Source organism: Falco peregrinus, chromosome 11 (assembly GCF_023634155.1).
Source record: "Falco peregrinus isolate bFalPer1 chromosome 11, bFalPer1.pri, whole genome shotgun sequence".
Lineage (NCBI taxonomy): Eukaryota > Metazoa > Chordata > Aves > Falconiformes > Falconidae > Falco > Falco peregrinus.
The window spans coordinates 20,991,012-21,014,863 of NC_073731.1; the positions used below are offsets into that span (position 1 = coordinate 20,991,012).

General features: G+C 36.0%; 1 protein-coding gene across 2 annotated transcripts in view; it reads right to left on the reverse strand.

Moving 5' to 3' along the window:
* The window catches only part of UBR2 (ubiquitin protein ligase E3 component n-recognin 2), a 60,007-nt gene that overhangs the window by 25,163 nt on the left and 10,992 nt on the right, over window positions 1-23,852 (reverse strand). Inside the window, exons 5-21 of one of the 2 annotated variants that reach the window (XM_055816178.1) lie at window positions 21,492-21,619; window positions 20,309-20,447; window positions 18,576-18,638; window positions 17,181-17,301; window positions 14,493-14,600; window positions 12,728-12,816; window positions 11,774-11,872; window positions 9,242-9,405; window positions 9,052-9,151; window positions 7,874-8,002; window positions 6,903-7,086; window positions 5,816-5,877; window positions 4,903-5,013; window positions 2,982-3,047; window positions 1,474-1,596; window positions 1,031-1,094; window positions 610-734 (exon numbers count right to left, since the gene is read on the reverse strand). In XM_055816178.1, the coding sequence (XP_055672153.1) occupies window positions 610-734; window positions 1,031-1,094; window positions 1,474-1,596; window positions 2,982-3,047; window positions 4,903-5,013; window positions 5,816-5,877; window positions 6,903-7,086; window positions 7,874-8,002; window positions 9,052-9,151; window positions 9,242-9,405; window positions 11,774-11,872; window positions 12,728-12,816; window positions 14,493-14,600; window positions 17,181-17,301; window positions 18,576-18,638; window positions 20,309-20,447; window positions 21,492-21,619 (1,875 nt within the window). Of the gene's footprint in view, window positions 1-609; window positions 735-1,030; window positions 1,095-1,473; window positions 1,597-2,981; window positions 3,048-4,902; window positions 5,014-5,815; window positions 5,878-6,902; window positions 7,087-7,873; window positions 8,003-9,051; window positions 9,152-9,241; window positions 9,406-11,773; window positions 11,873-11,946; window positions 12,046-12,727; window positions 12,817-14,492; window positions 14,601-17,180; window positions 17,302-18,575; window positions 18,639-20,308; window positions 20,448-21,491; window positions 21,620-23,852 lie in introns of both variants that reach the window. The other variant, XM_055816179.1, reaches the window with a different exon arrangement.

Consider the following 23,852-nt stretch of genomic DNA (forward strand, 5'->3'; position numbering starts at 1 on the left):
GAATTTATCATTAGAAGTACTACAACTATAGTAGATTAGCTTTTCAATTTTGACTGTCTTTGGAAATCATGTTTAAAAGATTACTTTAAAAATATTCTAAAAAAAAAGAAAAAAAAAAGCAGCGCTTTGCTATCCTACTAAACTGCTCATACCAGCATTCAGATTAATGCTTCTGTCCATGCAAATTAAGCATTTATGTTACACAAATCATTATACTGTGCCTGATTCCGTGCCATTTCCATTATTGTTAGGCTTTAAAATATAACAGCTTATATTTCTGGATAGCTCTCACAACCCACTTCCATACATCTATTCAGGGTTTACAAGCAGACTGCAGAGACTGCTGGCCAGATGGCCTGATAAGATACATATTAAAAAGAGAAAAGAGATGAAGAAGCTCTCAGAATCCTGCCTCTTTCATATGCTGTTTTTTCTTCTATAGCTCTTTCTTACCTTCTCCATGACAACTATTCATCTGTATTCAAGCTAACCTTGCTCTTAGGATAATCGTGCTGCTCCCATTCCACATTAAGCAGCATAAACTTCTGTAAGAAAATTTTTCAGCAGTCACCCTTATAAAGTTAGTTTCTTCCACCCCACGTTACTTACATCTTCAGGTAATGCCTTTACCAATTCACTGTGAGCCATTGGCCTGATGCTCAGCTGATGGATGATCTCTCGTTTGATTTCATCTGTTGCATTTACTTGTCCTATTCCAGGACTGAACCTTTCCCCTGTAAAAATAAAATATTTTTTTTTTTTAGGATTTTTAGTATTTATCTATCTTCTTTTGAAACTTCAAGGAAAAGTATGGGAAATAAATGTCTTCTGTGGTATCTCGTGTTCACCTACCAGTGTTCAAAAATTCATTACATTAATCTAGTGCTAGTTTCACGGCTTTTCTCCTAGGAAAGGAGTCAGAACTACATGAAGTCCAAAGTACAACTGCATTTGGGATGACAATGAAGAATGCTTATTCCAGACCATTCAAGAGACTAAATTTTGAAAATTAAATGTATTCTGAACTTACCAACAATCATTATAATGAGGTATAGCATCTCTTCTATAAGAGTGTTATTTTGTTGAACAACATCCTGAATTAAAATAAACAAAGAAACAAATTTACATTTTTCAATTAAGGGCAGACGAATTATTCCATATGCTGAAAATATTTTTTTCAGCACTTCAAATCATTGCCTGTTTTCAACCCTTAGCACTCCCAAATTAAGCTATGCTGAAATGCAATCACAGTTGCCTTAAACTTCTTAAACAACGCAAAAATTATGCATTGGTGACATTTACCAGTTTGACAGGTAAAAATATTTATGCATATTTCAAACTGATCAAACAAAATTAATACAGGATAGGTTTTGGTTTTTTAATCAAGAAATTGCAGTGTCTCAGTACAACAGTATCTGATACACTTTCACAAACAAAACTGCAGATTTTTTATTGCAGTAGTACAATAAATACCTTGTTAGTATTTTCTGTGCTAAATCTTTTGCCATAGTCTGGAGTACTAAATATCTGATACAGTTCAAAGCGACTCAGCATTATCATTAAGAAGTGATTTGGATCCATCATAGACACACCTGTCTATTAAAGAAAAAAAAAAAGCATTATAAACCGAAAATAGATTGGGGATTATTATAAAATATTTATATATTTATATACAATGTTCACAGTACATTCCTTATGAAATTCATTCCTCTCTCTATTCTGGGCATGAAGATGTAGTTACTTAAGTTTAACCTCTTAGGACTCCAATAGCACAAGTGACTGCATGTTTGACAAGCAAGATCCAATGCTTTATCAATAATTTCTGACACCCTTTTAAGTGTAGAATATTCAGGGTTATTCCTTCTGTCTCAAATACTCTAAATATAATTCAGTGAAAGACTTCTGGTTGGTTCATTTTTCTCTACAATCCTGTTCCCACTGGCTCAACTTTTAGAAGGTGTAATATCACTTCGTATATAGCACAAAGATTTTAGAAACAAATTCCAATTCTCAACACAACAGCTGAAGACTTTAGCAAGACTTCCCAAACCTTCCTAGAAAGAATACTAATGTTTCTATGTAGCCACAAACATTTACTTCCATTTCTGAAAACTACTGGCCAAAGATTTTTCTGATTATTAAAGAAAGTGTATAAGCTAGCCCATTACAAATATTTGTTCTCAGTTTACAGCTAATGGGACCATCTTTAAAATAGAATAATTTTCAACAAAACTGAATGATATCTAGCCGAATGGGCAGCTGCAGGTGATTGTTAAAAACTAGGGGCAGATCAAGCCTCAGAGAAACACATCTGAAAGCAGAAGTAACTCAGGACATATGCATCACATTGAGCATTGCTAACTCTAGGTAAGATTTGAGTGACTTCCTGAAAAAGGATTTTGCTGTCTACATGAACTATGCACCTGAAGCTGCAAATTTTAGCATTCATCACCCTCAACAGAGAAGTAATGCATCAGACCTCTCTGTGTCAAAACTAAGTAGACTGCCAGATTTGTAAAATTTCTTCTGAAGAAAAAAAACCCCAAACCCAAACCCATAAACTACTATTTTTCCAATGGGGTTCCATTTTCTATCCAGCGTTTTAGACACAAACTTTGAAGGGAGGGAGAAGAAGCAACACATACATACAGTACATTACTGAAGACCTGCAGACTCACACAGCTGCCAGAACAGCACGACTCAGTAATTAAAATGTTACATTCTTGAAGATTTAGCATTACATACATGTTACACTGAAAATTCTGCACTTCCTACAGTATATTTAAAAAACAAGGATTACAACAAAGGTATTTCCTTTATAAATGACCCCATAAAGACACAGATGCAATAAAAAAATGTAAGTCCTTCCACAAAAATTGACTTTTTTCCTTGTCATCAGAAGTTTCTGATGGAGCTAAAAACCAAATGCACACGTATCCTGAAAATGCTCGATAAGAATGCAAACTGCTACAAGTGGTTACCTGAAGCATTACTATGTCCTTGTCAAACATCTCCCTCCTGCACTTCACATTATGATAGTAGTAAATCTGAAACAAAAACCAAACCACAATAATTAACAAACATAATATTTAACCTAAATTGCTTTTCATTCTGGAAAAATAAATTTTGTTATATAGTATTACCAAACAAAAAATGTATCTGTGCTTTGAAAAAAATTATACATTTGTATGCAAAAAGCATTTTTACATACCACAAAACAAGCACAATTGCTGGCCAGATTGTATCGGTCTAACATCTAGATTGCAAACTCTTAGAAGGAAAAATCTTGGGCTACGTTTTAATATATCTATTTGTTTACCACTATATATCTATTATATACTGCAACATATCTACTGTTTACTTGAAATTCACAAAAGAGAAAGCCCTTGCAGTTGGAGAAATGTTCTTTCTTTGCTCCTCGAATTGCTCTTAAAACATTTGAGATAGGACCTTTCAGGAATTGCCAGTTTCAGCAAAACATTAATATTGTGACGGAATCATACTTAACCCAAACCATCCTGGGAGTGAGCTCCACAGGACCACACCATGCAGCAGCAACAATGCAATCACTGCATGGCACTGAAATGTGGGCAAGGTTGATTCTACCACAACTAAGCAAAAATAAAAAGGACTGTAAAGTTTCTACCTGGGACTGGGAACTATCTTCAGCGTGCTAAACTTTCCTTTAGAAACACACCACTTCTCACCAGGATTACCTGGAAGAGAGCTAGGCATGCCTTCCCTCTCTTCCTCACAGATATAGATGCCCATTCCTGTCTTCTGGGAAAGTATCCAAAAGGAGCTGACTGAAAATAAGCTCTCCAACACCAAAGGAAAGAGAAAGGACTTCCAGGCTGTGGGAGCCATATTACCTAAACTGAACTAGGCTCTTAACTTCAAGATGCTGAAAACCAAGGAAAATTAACAGAGACTTATTTCTCCACCAAAAACTATGGACACTGCTATAATTGTGCATAGCTAGAGCTCCTTTTCCTTTAATAATGGCAATAAAGGACATCACTTTATTAAGATCCTTTAGGTTAAGAGGCAAGAAAAATGTAATATGTTTAGGCAGCTTAATTCAGCCTCCTAGTACACATGCATTGCAATTATCTAGTGAAGATGGGGTCTTGTGGGAGGGAAAGAATTTTCTTGCACATAAATCAAGTTAACACCTCACAGAACTAAATCCTATTTCTGTTATAATTATGTCTTGCTGAGAAAATTACTTTAGACTATCACCGTGGTGGGTGGCACTGACACTACAGTACCCATTTTATAGTTTTTAATGCTTGAAATACCCAAGACCTAATTCATACAAACACAGAGAATGTAAGTTTAGAGATGGATGGACCTAGTCTCCAGAGTATGAAAGAAATATGAAAGATAAAAGCCAAGAAACACTCTGTTCTATGCTGCTTCTAATGCTTCTGTGTGGTCTTTGGATTTCAACTAATTTATAAACATAAATGGTAATAATATTTAATAGTGCATATTTTTATATTTGAGACACTTTTATGTGAAGGTTATGAATGCACTACCGAAGATGCACAGATCTAATTCTGCACTTCATGCTGCTGGCTATTGGACAGTCCACAGCAAAAAGGCCAGGAGTCATTAACTGTATTATACTGAAACTTCTTTGTGCACAGAACACCAAGTTCACTGAGCACTGCAGCAGCCCTGAAACAAAAAAGCAACTTCTGACTAAGAAATCAAAGACCAGTGCAAAAGCCCAAATTTCAAATGATGAGAGTGCTGATATAAGCCTCCCTCACATTGCCTTCCATAACATTTATGTAAGTGACGTTTGTAAACTACAGAAAGGGGAGGTTCTGAGATCCAAAATCATCTTGGGGGAGTTATCAGAAAACAGTGATTCTACAGCTACTATGCACTTACCTGATTAACAAGAGAGAACCCATTTCTTCTCCACATCCCTGCATGTACTTGGGCACACAGGACTAGGCATCGTAGAGGATGTTCTATTAACATAGGTGGGCTAAGTTCACTCTGCATTAAGAAAATGCGGTATTTTGATATATAAAGAGAAAATAAAACAGGACTGAAATGGAGGATTATAGTTATGATCATTAAAATATTTTGGCATTAGAAAACAAAGCAAATCCAACACACATATTACAGAAGTTTGATGAGCCTATTCACAACTTATCCAATTGTTGTTAACCAACCTCACGTTCTGTCTTTGCTCCACAGCAGTAGTCCACAAGGGCTTTAGTTTATTCTTAAAAACAGTACATTTTGTATTTTAGAACATCAACACTACCAATTTAATAGCACTGTCATTTGGTTTCTTTCATTTAAAGGTTACGTACTTCTTTGAAAAGACACTGAGATTTCTTGTCCCAGTTATGTTTTCTCCTTTTTTATCTTATTCTTTTAAACTTCCCCTTAAGGAAACAGTGTATCAATAAGAACATGCAGGAAGCAAGAAATAGCTGGGGAAGAAAATTAGAACCTAGGCCAAGCCAAGGACAAGGAATCAGATCCTGCCAGGAGTTCCTGAAAACAGTTTCTACTACAAAAAGAAGATAATGCATGAAGAACAAAATACCAGCCTTAAACCTGAGTCTTGTTATTTAAGAGAGCAATACCGATCACTTATGCTCCGGTCATGAATATCTAGGTATTAATCTTTCAAGAGGTAATTTTTTTCTACTAAAGAGAGTCTCTCTGAACAGAATTCATAGCAAAAAGGTCCTTTGTTTTATTACATAATATCCTACACTTACATGACCAATTTCACGTTCAGCATTAATTATATCTAATGAATAAACTACATTTAATTACGTACCAGGGGTAGCAGCTCTGGAAACTTATATGCCACTTCAGTTTTACTCAGCAAAACATGCAAGCCTATATAAATACATGAAACACATACATAATATTACACACAATATTTTATGTAATTTGAATAAGACAAAAAAAGGTTATCTAATTTACTATTGGACCATTTTCTGGATACAGCTACAAGTCAGTCCGCAGATTTATCACCCTGGAGCTACACAGCTATTTCCTGAAGAGACATATCATAAAGCATACATTTTAGGAGAATTAAAGTCTTCCCCTTGTGTCTGTATAAACTTGCTGTGCAAGTGAGATTTTTGACTTTTGACTGTCATGTCCCCTCAGTGACAGCCAAGAGTCTATCAGGACAAATTACAGACAACAGCTACCTCATCCTTGCTATCAGCCCTTAGTTATGAAATCCCTCAGGAACTCCTGAATACCTCATGGGGCCCCTACAAAATATTTAAGAGTTTTCTAGTTTGCTTAGTTTTAAAGCTACAAGGGTTTTGCTTAAATATTCAAACATTCAAAGTTATTTGAAAGTGAGCTGCATAGTATTTTGCCTAAGAATTCTCTCTTTCACTTCATTACCTGTGAATTTATTTATCATATCACTTTCTGATTAGTGAAATTCATCAACCTTTTTTCAACACAACTGTTAAACAAGATAGGCACAATATAAAGAAAAAGTTATAGCTTAATTTTCTGGTGACACATCTGTTTGATAAATCTGTTGTCTAACAGAATGTTTATTAGTCTATTCCATCTGACAGCTAAACATATTTCAAAAGTCAACTACAGTCTGTATTTTGTTGCATTTCTTTTGCGTCACTCAAGTGGCAAAAGCAGCAGTAACTGCCAACACACCCCCAGTCACAAATCCAGAGGGATGAAACAATCTCCCCCAGGCCTGAAACAGTAACAATTTCTCCAATGCTTGGGAACACTTTGCCTAAAGGCTATCGAACAGCAAGAAAACAGCCAAAATGCATCCTATTCAGGCTATTGTGTGGTTCCTTATGTACACACAAATATAAATCATGTTTATACAACATTTATCATTTCCTGAAATATTTTAAGTTAGTTCATACCTGCAAGTAAACGAGAAACTGGGAGATGAATGCTAACTTTTTCCTGAGAAACACAGTATCTGATGGTCTCAACTGAATGTCCACACATACTGAGAACAATAGGCTGTTCTCCATCAGTAAAACCACTATGACACTGCATCAACACAGTCAGGCATTTCTTGTAAGCTTCAATCAACACTTTTTCCTAAAGGAAAGATCACAGTTTACAGAGATTATGAAAAAATAGAGCTCTGCAAAATAATACAGCCAATGTAAAAAAGTCTGACGGGTTTGCCGTTTCTAACTTTATCAACAGTCCTGCAAAATTAAGATAAGGAATCCAACAAAAAGAGCTGAATTAAGGGCAGCACAGATTGCAAAACTCATACCAGTATGTATGATTAGAAAAATACCCACTATTTGGGTTTTTTGGAGGAGGTGTTCGTTTGTTTGTTTTGTAACCGATATTATGGAAACTTTCTGAGCAACAATCATATTAGGCCAGTAAAAACTGCACATTAATTAACAGCAAAAGATTAAAGCCAGCTTGAATATAAAATATTCTAGGATCACTTGCTCTACGGCCGTATTTTATCATGCTGAAGTTCTGGACTCCTAAAACTTGAAACACTTCACAGAACGGAAACATGATTTATGATCAGGCAGCATTTGGTAGATCAAGGGCCTGCTCCTCTCCTCCCTCTTCTCTGAAAATTATAATATGACAGTGTTGTGACAATCATAACTTCCAGATGTGTGACAGAACTCTCTCTGCAGTATTTTTTAAAAGGCTTAAGCACATTCTTATGAATTGGTCAGTTCCAGCCACAAAAGATGTATTTACATACAGAAAAGATTTGTGCTTGCTCAGCGAAGATGATCTTCACTTATGGTGGAGTTACATGTTTAGTGCAGTTGTTACACATATTAATGCTTGGGTTTTTTTCCCCCTTCATATATTCACATGGAAAAACAATTCAGAAGGAACTTACATCTAATGCACACCAGTCCTGCATCATTGATATAACAAGCGTTAATTTCATCTGCAATGTAAATGCTGCTTCCCATTCTGGTTCCATTTCTATGTGTTGTCCTACTTGACGAGTTATTGGATCCATACCCTAGAACAAAAAATACATTGACAACATTAGCGTAAGTGTGAGACAGTGGTTACCTGTTCTTATAAATATATTGTTGCTTCAACAAGAAAAAAGAAGCTTGGGACTACTTGAAAAGGAATTATACACATCAAAATAACAACAACAAAATGAAACAGGAACTGGAAGAGAAGAATACTGATACAAGAAAGGTTCTGGATATGAGCATGAGCTCTGTTTATTATTAACACCTGCAGAGATTTTAGTATTATAAGCAGTACAACAACATTTGCATATATACATTATCTTACACATGCATCTTGTTTTTTGAATGTTATTTTCTAGGGATGTGCTATTAAATGCAGTTAAGTACTAACTAAAGACTGGGTACTACAATACCTAAGCAGCTCTTGGCGTAAGAAGAAAAAAAAAAACCAGCATGATCTGAGGATTACAATATATATTCAAGAGGTTATCATAAACAGACTAATGAAAGCTAAGTACTGGAGAAAGGTACACTACCGAAGTACTGAAAAATGGGAGTGATTGACTTATACCTTATTGACTGTACAGTCAATTTGCCCTTGTAAAAGCTGCACTGCTTTTAAAATACTGCTCTTAAGGTAACATAGCACATGAAAAGGCTGGGGGGAAAAAAACACCACAGTGAAGACATCTATTTGTATGTCAGGAACTATATATTCCTCAATACAAGGAGCAACTTGGCTGACACTTAAGGAGTAACTGGAGTTCTCACTATGAAGGAAAGTTGGTTAAGCCGGACCAGATTTCACTCAATTAATTGTCTTGCCTGTCGCTACAATTGCAAAATATGCCCAAAATTATAGTCTTCTTTTTGAACCACTGTTCCTTTTTATTGCCCTCTACAACAAACTAAACTTAAGAAAAGTTAGGTGAGAAGTTCTGTTACAGGAAAACAAGAGAACTCCAAAAGTTATACTGCACTGAAGTTATAAAAAGGAGAGTACATTAAATTTATTCCATTTTAGTATCATGATAGCCAACTTCCTGCTTTAAATTTGCAAAATTATGCAATTCACAGATTTACATACCTGCATACATTTGAGTAATTCTAAGAAGGCATCAAAACCCTCTAGGAACTTGTGTCTCAAGTCATCTGACCATTCAGTTGGCTTACTTATCAACACATACCTGGGTACATTAGAAAGATGCAGGTGTTAATTTTATTTTCTTTTTTTCCCTCCTCAGTTGATCAAATCAGCACATAGTTAATATACTTACTTGAGATCCAAAATAAGGCTCTGAACACGCCTGAATTTGAAAGCCTGCAGAGCAGTGTAACGTTCAAACTGAAACCTGCCTTGGATGTCACGGTGCCTTAAGTGATCCATAAAAGTTTTGATGATAGTGGTCATGAGATTTTCTTCTGTTATTAGCATTCGAGCCTATGCCAAAGTACATTGAAATTTGCTGTAATTAACAGACACATCTAACAAGAGTTTCACACTGCACCATGAAGTTTATAAAATACATGAACTTTTATCCAAAATAGTTACATCAATAATTAAAACAGAAGAACATGTTGAAAGCCAATCTTCCAAACATTCACAGAAAAAAAAAAAAAGCAATCTAGCCAGAAATTATCATAACCCAGATCTCTTTCTTCAGATCCCTTCCGTACAGAAGTTTGACTATGGTTAGGCTCCTGCTAACCTATATAATTATGACACAAGACATATGTTATTACGTGTCTTATAATTAACTTGAACCTCCCTTTAAGTATGTGTTGTCTCTTCTCATATAATTTAAGTATAAGCCCTTCAGGGGAGTGGCAGCTCTTCTGTTTTCTGTTTACAAACTGTCAAGCGCTGTGGTGAACATAGCGTCTGCTGAACTACTAAGGATAGGTATAGTGCAATTTCCACATGGAAATTACGTGAAAAGACTTATGATCCTCCTCAAAGGCTACTACATACATCTATGTGTTATAGGAAACAAAATCAACAGGCATTGCAAAGTCTGATGAAAATCATCTTCCATGCCCAACATAACCTAATACAACCCCACAACAGAGTAGGGGGCACTAAGAAGTTACTTCCACGTCCTACTTGTGAGCTCTTCCAGAACTCCCCCATTCTGTTGGTTCTCAAAGGAAAATGGGATGAGTCTTGCAGTTCTCAGACCTCATGAGGATTTTATTGTGTGACTGGTAGATTCAAGAAGACTGGCCACTCTGCTCTACCTTAACAACACTGTGGTTGTTGACTACAGCTTCTGGGTTCTACAGTTGCTAATAATATTGCAAAATACAGTTTCTAAAATGCTACTGCAAGGGGAAAAAAATATTATCTAATAGTTAACATTTTCCCCCAAAAAATCACCATGAACACAACCATCAGTCCTCCCTCAAACCAAAAAAAAACCTCAGTTACGTGAGAGCTCAAACTCTTAAATTACTAAGATCAGTTTGAAAATGTTACTGGGGGGCAGTGGGGTGGTTTTACATTCTTCCACTTACTCATTCAGTAAAGAATGAATGGCTCTAAATATATACAAAATAATTCTTAATTTATATGGTAGGATCTTATTATAATTACTTGCACATTATCAGTCTATTCCATCCTTCTACAAAACAGCCAAAACCAATTTGCTTTACTTTTTTTGCAGTTTTGAAATAGAAAACACACAAAAGGGACACTGTAATTATTCTCCTCCAAGGAAATGTCTGAAATTACATCTTAAAAAAAATTCATGTATTAATGCACTTATTCCACCACTCCATTTGCCAAATGAAAAAATAATAAGACAACCATCTGAATAACAGTAATAGGTTAAGTCTAACTGTAAGTCTAAATATTGGCAACATTCTTATTGACAGTTTCAAAATTAAAAAAGGTAACACAATACTGCCCTGAACCATGGAAACAAAATCCTGAGGTCCTATTGAATTCCCATGAATAACATCCACCACTACAAAAGTGAAAAACACCTTTGCTCAGTATCATGACTACCATGCTACTACGGATTTTTAGAGCTGAATTCGGCTGATTAAATTTGGAAGGATACAGAAGCATTCATTTTTTAAACAATTCTATCTGTGAACATCAGACTTTTATTTCCAGTACAGCTCCAAACTTGTCTTTGCTTGTATTACGAACTAGACAAATCAAGACTTATTTGGAGACCGGAGGAAAAGAAGAAGTTTCCCAAACAAGGATAATCTGGTGAAAGACCAGCAGAGTCAGTGAGCTGGGAGAAGTAACAGTGGCTGAAGCACTGGAACAAAAATTAACTGGAAACCTGAAAGAAGGCATTGTCCAAGTCCAGAAGCACCAAAGGAAGTAGGGAGTATCATGAGACAATTCTTTCTTGCACTTGTATTGACTGGAAAATTACCATGAAGTGGATTATTTATAAAACTGTACCAAAACGGTATGCCCTGAAACGATGATATGCAAACCATAACGTAGATTTCTACAAACAGAAACTGTGGCTCAGCATGATGAGGAATTTAAATGTTACGTGTGTGTGTTTAAATAAACATTTAAGTATCTTTCTAAAAAAAGTAAAAGACAAACATAAAAAGAAAAACCAAAAACACCCAGCCCACTCTGGGAAGTCATACTCAAACTGTACAATGCGAATGCTTTAACTCCTAAACCCACAGCAATGCATGTAAACAGCCTGACTGCTGTGCAGCAGCAGCGCCCTGCATTTCCACAGTAACATTAAAGATATCTGCAGTCTCGATTCAAGAACCTTGAGTGGCTTTTAACAAATAAAGATTTCCTTTTTTGGTCTTTCAGTACTTACAAGAGAAGGCACTGTGAATATCTGTATCGAGAGGTCAGCAATTGAGAACTCTCTGTCGTGGTCATCTTTCATAAAATCACTCTGCAATCGCTCATAGTTCTATTAAGAAGGAGGCAAAAAAAGGCAAGGAGTGCCAACTATCAGTTTTTAAAAGAAAGACAGGCACTACTCACCAGAGTAGGTACAGTGAAGAGTTGGACAGACAGAGCAGCCACCGATACTGCCCGTTCGTGATCATCCTCCATATAATCTCTCTGCAACTGCCGGTAATTCTAAACAACAAGGGGAAATTCACCTCTAATCCACACTGACCTGATTTTTTAATTTAAATGTCTGCTCTGGGAAACTTTAATGCCACGATAAAGGGAAGAGTAGCTCTTACAGATTATTATATAGATATTTTGTACAAAGCACATGACAATTTAATCTGCTCACGCGTGAGATCTACTCACTCTCATTCTCACAACAAAGGCTGATACTTTATTTTCTACTCCAAAAAATTAATTGTCTTCAGCAGAGTGAGCAGAATTTTGCACTGCTGATTTAAAGCATTTCAAATACTAGTTACTGCAGAAATACTAATCAGCATAACTGAATTTCAGCACTATTTCTGAGTAGTGCTGTCACAGCTTACACCTCAATAATGAGAGGCAATAAGCTCTTAAGAAGTGATAGCCTGCACAGTTGACGGTGAAGACAAAAACATGTGAACTGTTTTAGTTCTGGGGAGCCTGGAAAGCTCATTTTCTTCCCAGGAGATGAGATACCATTATAACTAATATTTTGAAGACAGAAATAAGGTAGTCAGCATTTCATTTCAACTTTTCGCTTCCAAAAAAAAAAAAAGGAAAAAAATTCTGGATAACAGTTCATTTGAAGCACTGTATGCTAACTAAACTCTCCTCGCTAGACAGTTCAAGCATTTATATGGCTCTTTGTAAGAAAGACACTTACTCTTGCAAAGCGGATAGCAAAAAGTTTCTTGTATTTCAAATCCATAAGTAGACTGCTCATGAATAACTGGTGATACACATTTCTAGCTCCTGTCAAGAAAAATGAATGAAATATTGCATGTCACTATTTTCTATCAACATATTATGGAAACATTTACAAAAGTAAACTTTTACAGAATGAGCTAAGTGTGCATCTCGGAACAGAAGCTGCTTTAAGTCTGTCAGATGGTAGCAAAGGATGAAGAAGAATACATAAAACAAAATTCTTCAAGTGGCATTATTTATTACTCCTGCATAAGATAACACAGAGCTGTTGAATAAGAACATAAACCTTCAAATATAAGGCAAGTCAGGCAAACAAGAACAGAACTCTATTCCTCCTCAGGGTAAACATAGCATTTGGATGGCCCAGGGAGGGAAAAAAAAACCAAAACATACTATTATGAGAAGCCGGAACTGCAATAAATTTTACTAGCTGTAAGCAACTCTGCAAAATAATCAGTTTAGCTCTCTGAATTTCTAGTCTGTCTGAGCAGCATCCCAGAAAATATTATCAATACGAATGAGAATTGACTGTATGTAGCTTGGAAACATATGCATGTATGTACCATTTCTTTCCATAGGTCATTTTTAAGTCAAACACCATTATGCTATTAATGCAGAGTAGTTATGGAACAGATAATAAAGTAGAGAAATACCAATGTTGAAATAGAAATTTAAAAGTTACTCCTTGCTTATATGAAAGACATTATCCCAAAAAAACCTGTATTAAAAATGTAACAGTCCACAAAGCAGTACCTTTTAGATAAAATTTATTGTTAGGAAAAAAAAATAAATTTGGAGTGCCAGGAACTCATTCACACAAGATAAAGGCATTAGATAAACATAACCTAGAAGAATAATTTTCTCCATACGACATCCACTTTCCATCTTACTTCTTTTATTGCTGCTTCAAGAAGTTCCAAAACAGACCACAAAGAGATGTAACTACTCGCTAGAATACTGGTACCTCAGAACTGAAAAACAACAAAAGATACTGGAGGAGGGTAGCAATCTTCAAAATACTATCTTCATGTTTAAATAAGGAAAGGACATATATATATTGCATCATTCTCTGCCTTTTCTTTGTGCTTCTCTTTCTTACATCTGGCCTTACATGCCCTTTCACAGTACCAAATCAGACATAAAATCCATAACAGAAAAGAAATTAGCCACCTCCACTTCCTCAAAATGACAACTTTCTAGCCAATCCCATTATGTCAATTAGGCTTTAAAAAATTTAAGGGTTCTAAAATAACAGAACAGTCATTTTTCCTGAATGTTCTCAGAACGAACACTTCAGAATACATCATGAACATAAACACAAGTCAATGCAGAAAACCTCTGCCTTATCCCTTAAAATGAGGCATTTTGGTAGGTAAGCTATAGATGCTGACATCCTATAAAGCAGACAACCCCCAAATCAATGTTTACTCCATTTCCCTTAACTATCACTGCCATCTGCATATTCAAGTCAGCCTTAGTTTCAGACTACTTTGAAAAATGAGATCTAAACCCAAACCCATCTCCAAATGGTCTCCTTCTATCTTCCTTATATGTCTTCAATATATTTGGAGTGCATCACGAAGGGACAGACTATAACAAATCAAGCAATTCTATCCATAATATACCACAGCAAAAATGATCAAACATTAGCAAATACAATAAAGGGAAAACTTTTATGCATGGCATTCTTTAGTATTTTCCAGAAGTTTGAGAAAACTCACCTTTCCACAGTTTAGAATCATATAGCATCAGCTTATCCACAAGAGAAGAATTTTCACCATCTGGCCCCTCCTGTAAACCAACCTGGCACAATATTCGACGAAGACCATCTTAATGAAGAGAAATTATATGTTAGTTATAGCTTAAGAAAACCTTGTACATTATTTTGACATATTGGGATTTTCATAAGACACAGTAGAAGCCATAGGGCCCTCTTTTCCTTGACAAATGAGTAACACTGCTCATACTTTGCTGACAGAAACATAAATATTTTATACCTTGCAAGCTTCAGGCTAACCTTATGGAACATTAGGAACCTTGTGAAAATTGCCAAACACAATGATTTGTTTCAAGGTTATCAAACAAAAATGTGTTTCTTAAAAGTGCTGCTGGCTTATTAATATAAGAAATAATTATACAGCAGGCTATTTTTCCACGTTATATTTTTCCTGTTTAGAGTCCTATCAGAAGGAAAATATAATTCATACATGAAACGACTCATACACTCATAGATGAGTTTTTTGTTTACACTTCTTTGTTGCTATTAAAGCCTATCTACATATTTTTTTTCTAATGGAAAGCAGTAATTATTATATGAACATGCAAGTTATGATATGCTTGCAGAAAAGCCTGCACCTGCAACAGAACACAACACAGGAATGCTCATATTAACCATGTTCCACCTAGCTCTGCACTGCAGGTAACGTATATTAACTAACACAACTACATGAGTGACACGCGAGCCCTTATTGCTGCATGCCACTCAGCCATCTCAGCTTCCCAGGCAGAGCTGCCAGTGGATTAGCGCCAGGTCTATCATACCATGCACTGCACGGTGCAGTTCTATACAGTCTGAACTCCTATAGCAGTTTGGGGTTGGGTTTTTTTGCCTTGCAGAGTTCCATTCCAACCAGGGTTATGAAGGGTAACAAATTAAGGGGAACTACTGCATTGTTCAAATAATGACAAACACGTGTTTATTGCTGAAGAAATTACATTTGCTAAAATGGATGTGGTAGTGAAGCTTGTGATAAAGTTCCATAGTAAGGTTTTTCCCTTTATTCACTGACAAAGGTTTGACACTCATTTCACAGCAATCCTCCAACCTAACTTTTCGGCACAGCAGAAAACCCCTCCACCTGCCAACTGCTCTTTGGTCAGGGACATTTAAGTGTAACCACCAGCGTAACTCCATCAGCCCACATTACAGATGAACGGTAACAGGCTGTATAAAAGACTGAGCAGAATCTAGATGTTTGGGTGTGTTTGTCAAAAAGCTAAGGGAAACCAACTTTTTCAGAAGTGTATTTCACAAAACCAGACTGCAGAGTATACTGCAAGACTGCAACCCAAGCTGTGTAAGACACTTCAAATAACCAAGCACGTAGGTCACAGACAAAACGTACGCATGCTTCCTGTCAAACATTATTTTTGCGCTTCTGAATCATAAAGGCCACTACATTTAATGAAATGAACTCTGCAGAATTTCAGAAACACTACACACACACGAACTAACATATTCAGGTGGGGTTTTTTTTGCAACGGTAACTTAGTGCTGAAAATTAGTGACTTTGGCACCTGGCACAAATGACATGGCACAAAAATGAGCTTAAAGAACATGAGAAAGACAGCACCTGCCTACAGGTTACACTGAAAGGAAAATTCATCTCAGAAATTAAAGATCGTCATGACTCTCCCTTCTATTAATACCTATTATTTGCCAGCAACACTGGCAAATAGTTGCACAAACCGCTACCATAACTTTTCAAAAGTTTGATTTACATAACTTTAAAAATTAACTTACACAAACATAAGACTACTTATCTTTCAAAAAAACCAAAATGATATAGAGATCCTGTGCCTGAAATCTTGGCTACTTTTTTAACTATCAGTCTAATAAAACATACAATCTCTGAAGAAATCTTGCACCTATATAAAACATACATGCAATACTATAGCCGAGTGTGCTTTGCTAATAATTCTTGTTAACATTTACAGATACACAGAACACAAAGTGCATTGGAGACTGTACCTACACTTCTACATATCAGTAGTTTGACACATTTTCCTTGTATTTCCCCTCACGTGCCACATCTTCACAACCTTATGATTCATCAGGACAAAGGAAGAACTCAAACACTGAGCCTTCCCATGAATATGATACCATTCATCTTGACTCCTTTGAAGAAACCTCTTTCTAAATGTCTGATTAATGCTTCGTTGGCTTCTATACTTACCCAAAAACCTCCACAGATCCTTGCATTTCCTCCGTTCTACTTAGCAAAAAATCTGAAGCAATCACTTTCATCATCATTGATCAAATTACTTCTGAATCATTTTGTTTTATCTAATCAGGTTATTTTCAGCTTACTGCATCTAGCGACTAGGTACTGAAAAATAGCTTATTGGCATACAGCATTTGACAGCGATTCTCAGCTTCTGTTCAGCAGCAACTAAACAGACAACAGCATCCGAGACTGTGAGGTAAGATTTCATATGGCAGTCAGAACTCAGAACAGCACTCCAGCAAGAGAAAATAGCATTACGTTTGACAAGTTATTTATAGCTTTCCCTTATATATATATATATATATATAACATATCTGAAATAAGTAGACAAAATTGCTTCAGGAATTCAGTTTGCCTCACAAATGCTCCCCAAGTTATCTCAAAGAGTTCAAGTTTGCCCACCTGAATATCCAATAACACTGCCAAGCCAAGTTAGGAGCTTCAGACCAAAGCTCTGATGGGCAACAATAGATGAATGCATAACTTGTACTTTCAATGGCTTTGTCTGACGACTGGTATTTCTCTTAAAAAGAAAAGGAAAAAGGAAGTAATGTATATTTAAGTGAGGACTGCATATATTTCTGTGCAGAAACACAGCATTCCTATGATTGTTTTCAATAATTTATAATATTAATTCATATTCTAATTGCTAACGCCTCCTTAAGGAAGGAAAAAACCCAAGAAAGTCTAAACTTTGTTTGCCCTATTAATATTTGAAGGACCTTATTACGCTGTATCAACATATTTAGGCCACTTCATTTTCCACTTTTGGCCTCTTATCAACGTACACACTGATCTGCTGCATTTTACCGATAAGCAGTCCCACGTGAAACCTAAGACAGCTATGCACATTTGTTCTTCACAACATGACATGGAAATCACACAGCCCACCAAGGGAAGAAACTGATTGTCCACCGACTATTTTTAAAAATACAAATTAAACACACAGAGTTAAAACAAGAAAGCATTTCCCCTTATCTCGGTGATGGAAACCTTAATAGACATTACATGTAACAGCCGTTTCTTCTTTGCCTGCATAGGTGGCAAGTTAGAAATACTGCACAACTTTATCTTTAAAGGTGTGTTAATGTCTTCGAAATACCTTAAACAATTAAAGGCTGGTAACTCTACTTGCAGTATTTGTTTTTCAGTCGAAGCGGCATTATACATGAACTATTTATTTCATGTGATTAAGTACTGCACTGCAGTAGTTAAGAAAAATTAACTAGAAAATATTATTTCCATGTTCTTAACATGGAAGAATCTTGAAATATATAGATATTATTAATATATATATACACACATCTAAATACACACGTGAAAAATGAAAGTGTATTTGTAGTTTCACACTTGGATTCAATCAGTAGCAATTTCCATAGTTGTGACTATGAAAGACACAACTTCATACTGTAGGAGAAAAACTAAAGATAGTTTAACTTCACTGATCTGAAGTGACATGCAATTCTAAAATATTACACTTGAAGTTCCTGATCAAACTTTTGTTTTCTGAAAGGAAAAGTAGCCTAGGAACTCCTTTCTAGAAAATGGTGCAAGGCTGTCCATAGTAGGAAAAAAAACCCAAAAAACAAAACCAACCAAAAAAAAACCAGCATAAAGGTGAATTTTGAAATTTTGAAATGTCTACTGTGCATATTGTAAATAGTATCTCCAACACTGTGTATTATTAAAATATAAACAGCCATTATGGTAGCAGTATCACAAAACTTCACAGCAAAGCCTCTTTTTGCTCAAGATGAGGCAAGTATGTAGATGATATTACTTACCACTATTACTTACCACTATTACTGATTTTGCTTGATCACAGTACTGAAAGTCTCCATATCGAACAGACCTACGTCCCTTCAAATTTATAAAGGAGTAACATTACCACCAACTTCTAAACAAGAAGTTCAAATGCTGTGTTTTACATTAGCATAAACAATACAGTAAAAGTTTCAGATGCACACTGACCACTCTTTCATGTTAGTTTCCTTTTTGAAGTACTGTATATAGTTACACACTTGCATTTCCAAAATGCACCCTGTACTTTTTAAAAGAAAGTAAAATTATATCACATAAGCAGTTACCTCATATCAAGTTTTCTGTGTATAATACTGTTTTGAAGATGTAACCATCACACTTCTTTTATTTAAAATACTGAAAACTTACCTTCAGTACTAATGCATTGATGATTTTGGTAGAATTTAAGATATTTCAGACATGTCTATGCTTTTCAAAAAGTAGATATTAAAAGGTAATTGGATTTCTAAACATACATCTAAAGCACTTGGTTTATTTCAAAACATTTCCAGTCTTTCTGCACTGTCAATACATAAATTAAAATAGATAGTTGATTCAATTTATAGTGTATTATCAACAGAATAGCTTACTGAGATTTTAGATCTGGTGTGATGCCAAATCATTGTTTCAGGCATAACCTTCTCATGTCTTTTACATACATACACACATGCATATGTATATATGCATTAACATACGTATTTATAAGTAGGACAGGGATCAACAGTAAGGGAAAATCTCCAAAGCACATGATACAATATGCAGCATGTGCTCAAGTCAGCACATCTTCAGGAATCAGACAGGAATCTTTTGGTTACTGATATCACAGAAGTACAGTAGTGATAATACAAACTCAAAATCTAGGTCAGTGTTAAGTAATATACAGTGGTTATATTTCCGTTTCCACTGAGCTTCCTGAAGTACTTTAACAACCCAAAATGAAACTCTCATTGCCATTTTGGAAGAGACTTCCTCCCCCCCCAAAAGACATGAGACAACAAAACCATATAAAAGGAAGCTCATTTTCACAGCACCTGTTTAACAGCCTCACAGAACCAATAACAAAATGAACCTGTCCCTAGAAAGTGTCCCTTTCTTAAAAAAATGCACACAAGCCACAATACAAGCACAGCTGACAGTGCTTACAGGACTGACATATTAGTTAAAATTATATTCAGCATGTAGTGATTCTGAACTCATTGTTCTTTCTAAACACTGTATGAAATGCTTTACCTCTTCCTGCAATTATCATCTGACAATTATGAAAAAAAATATTAAATTTAAAAAAATCCACAAATAGTTCCATAAGCACTGAAACAAAAGCAGTCAATAAGGGATTTTATCCCTCACTGGCTGTTGATGGTGTTGACTGGTGTTTCTTTGAGAAACATTTTGCACGCTTGGAGCACATATAGGGGCTCCTTCAACGTCAGCTCCCTGGTGCACAACAAAGGACGAGCTAAAGCTGCTGCCTGTCCTTGACAGAGGAGTGAGAGACACCCTGCTGTCTACACTCACAAGACTTACTGGAATATGGTTACACTGAAACATATATTCAATATTAGATCTGGTTTGGATTGGCCAATGAGTTAAGAAGCTTTAGAGTGGCCTGACACACAGGGCTTAGTCACGTTACCCACAGCCTTTGGGAAAACAAACTACAGTAAGTATAGTCATATATAGTAAACATTAGGGTAACTATAATTAAAAGTTCTAGCAATTAATGTACTTACATCTCTGTCTACTGTTGTTGCAAAACCAATAGCTTCTTTCTGCGTGCAGTTGACAGCCTTCTGAAGAGTATAAATAACTTGTTCATAGGTATGGACTTCATCATTAAACAACATGCAGTAGTAAGTGTCATTCTTCTCACTTCAAAGCAAGAATTGAATTTATATAATTCCAAGTAATGTAATAAAAAAAAAATAAAAGTCAACTTGTAGTTTCACCAAGTTTTCCACCAAGCAGGGAATCCAAGCCTGGGCTTCCTTTGCTATATGGAACATATCTCAGCAACTTATTTGAGAAGGACTGACCACCCCTAACTTTTATAGGAATGTGCATCTTTCCTGCAAAATTAAGTCCAAAATGACAAAAGACAATAGTCTTTTTTATTTTTAAGTCCAAAATCTTAAGACAATACTTAAGTCTAAATATTATTTTTGAACATTTGTTGATTATGAATTAATAGTTTCCTACTATGGAAAACACATTTCCTTCCAGTGCAGCTGTGCTCAATACATTCCCTCACAGCTTCTTTGAGATTTCACCGGTCTTGGCATAATTTCGCCACATCTGTTTCCCCAGTATTGCTTAAAGGTCCATCAGACAACAAAGACTTGGCAGTCTCTTAAAAAATCCGAACTTCACAATCCTCAAACCCACAACTTACTACGCTTACATAGAATCAGTGCAATCTTTTGATTCCCATCATTTATTTACACAGCATTCTTACTTACACAACATAAAGTAAGATACTAACAAGATGTCACAAATGAGTCCATAACTACAATGCCACAGTACACCTGAACATTCTGTCTGATCTGTAATAAGTGGATCACTAAAAGTACAAAATACTTTTACCATCAGAATTTCAGTAACTTTGACCATAAGAAATTAACCTGCCACTTATTTCACAGTATTGTATTTTACTAATACTTCCTTTTCAATACTAAGAAAATTAAGGTATAATAAGGACATTGTTTCATCATTGCTATGGAGAGAAGTGGGCTGTATAATCAAAAATGTAAAAAATATGAGAAAACCAAATCTACTGAAATTGTTTTAGTCCATTGTCTAGAAAAAAATCATGACAGTTTTAGGAAAGGCAGAAAAGATACTTAAAATCAGAATTTGCATTTTCTATTGTAATTATCTGCAGGCCTTTAAAAGGTAGAAGACAAACACTATACTTACATCATTTCTAAGCCAGGCAATTCATTTTCCTTTTCCCAAGTTAATATATCTACTGCATATTTAAATGTGATGGCAAAAATATTATAAGCTCTTGCCACCATATCTTCTGGTAAGTGCACAAGAGGATCCTGGAAAATAAATATAAATAGCAATTGAGAAATTAAATGACATTCAAAGCAGAAATCGTCAAATTTGCACCTCTCTGTCAAAGACAATGTAAGCATCTTTAATGATGTCTTTCATTAAATGATTTTACATTTAAAAGGAACAGAGTCAATAATCATCCTGTTTTCCCAGTTCTTCACTGACAATCATCAAAGCAGTAATCTCACATTCAATATCTAAATGTTAACTTGCCTCTGGTCACCCACTTAAATTTTCACACACTTCTCCATTTTCATTGTTCCCACTTCTGCATACCTTCAAAGATAGTTCTTCTGAAGAGCTTTTAACCTAAGGTGTATTAAAATCTGTTTTTTCCGCGATGCCTTCAAAAACATAATTGGAAATCACTGCATCTTTTGTTCCACTTACCAGTATTAGTTAACTGCAGAATACAAATAACTATGCATCTACTGCCTTGTTTTATATGTAGCACACATTTAGAGACAGTCTTACCTATCCAAGCTTATACAACATCCAGGACACTGGGATCATGATTTATGATGCATGTCTCTTAATTGTTGTGGTATATAAATAATTAAATGCCTAAATGTAACTATGTATTTCATGATGATCTGCCCCTGTCTCAGCCTTGTTCAGACAGCTGTTGCCCTTTTTTATATGGAACACGTACCCACTTGTGCCCATTCCGCACTCTCCAGGGTACCCTCCATTTGACATCTGCAACAGCCACTATAAACTCATCCTCCTCTCTCTGCCAGAGCAGAATGGCTGCTGCTGCAGGTGGGGGAACTGAGATGAAGAGGGGGAGAAAGAGGAGTGCTGCCTCAGCCTGCAAAGTCAAACTGACTACTTTTTGGAGCAGTAAATGAGAACCACCACCAACTCCCAATCAGGTAGTACAGGTACCACTGCCATTTCCTTCCAATCCGTTTCAAGGGATTTGTTTGTTAACAGAAAATATTAAAACTTCTTCTCTGAAAGGATTCTTCTTCTACTATTTCACATTTTTGGTGTTCAGAACAAGTAGTCCCTGTTCTACAAAGCTGGAAAGGGAACACTACGTGCCCTGCCAGTCACCTAGACATATACTATACCTTGGGTCACTGACTCAACTTGTCATTTGATATTTTGAAGTATGTGTAATTGCTTGCCAATTAAAATACCTAACAGTAGCCCAATCTCTGTTTTAGGATTACCCAATACCAAATTCTGTGTTTCACTGCAGTGTATTTGTATAAAAATCGCCACAATAAACTTTTCAGAACTTAAGTCTGTGTTACCTGCAGGAGGCCTTGACAGTCAGCAATTCACCTGTACTAAGTTTATCCACCTTCTCCCCAAGATTCTTTGGGAATATTTGGAAACTTTTCAGGAATGTTACTAACTGCCATTTCTCTTTTTTGGCTTCATTTAAAACTTTTCTAGGGTATGGAGAACTATCGGTCACCAAAAGCAAAGGCAAACCTTAAGCAGCAGCACTGCCTCTGTTCCCAGCACCTTCAACACAGACACACATCTGGGCAAGGCAGGAAACAAACTCCAATAATTCTCAAACAATCCTTGGCCTACCCTGAACACAACACCGCATAACGCAATAGATCTCAATCCCCATCGCTCACGGGGAAGAAACACAAAGCCCTAATGTTTCTGTCAGTAACACTCACTGTGTGAGTATCTTTGGACACAGAAGTAGCAGTCCACCCAAGATTTCAGAACAAGAGTTTTCTAAGGTTGCTGGCTAAGGTAAACTGGCATGTAGATCAAGTGGTGAGTCCATGCAGAAGTGCTAGCCTTAGGGCTGAAATAGTGAGAGAAGGACCACTGCGACTGCAAATACAGTTACAGTTGCTTCACTTAAACCATCACATCAGCAAAATTACTACAAAAATTTGCCTGTTTTCCCTTCAAAAAAATCTCACACAAATTAATTACATAAGAACATACACGAAGGGTTAAACCAGAAGCTCAACTAGCCACTCACACCCCCGAGATGAAGTAACAATACTAAGGGAAGAGTATAAGAAAAAGAGAATGCTCCTCTAGGTCTCCAGCAACTCAAGACGCTAATACTTCCCACACCAAAGATGGTACCTGCAATTTTAAATGGCCATTGATCATTTTTTCCCCTCCAAACATGTTAAATTTCCTTTTGAACTATATAAACTTTTAACAATGGTGCTTTGTAACGGTTAGTCCAACAGCTTGAGTTCATACTGTAATAAGTAGTATGTCTCT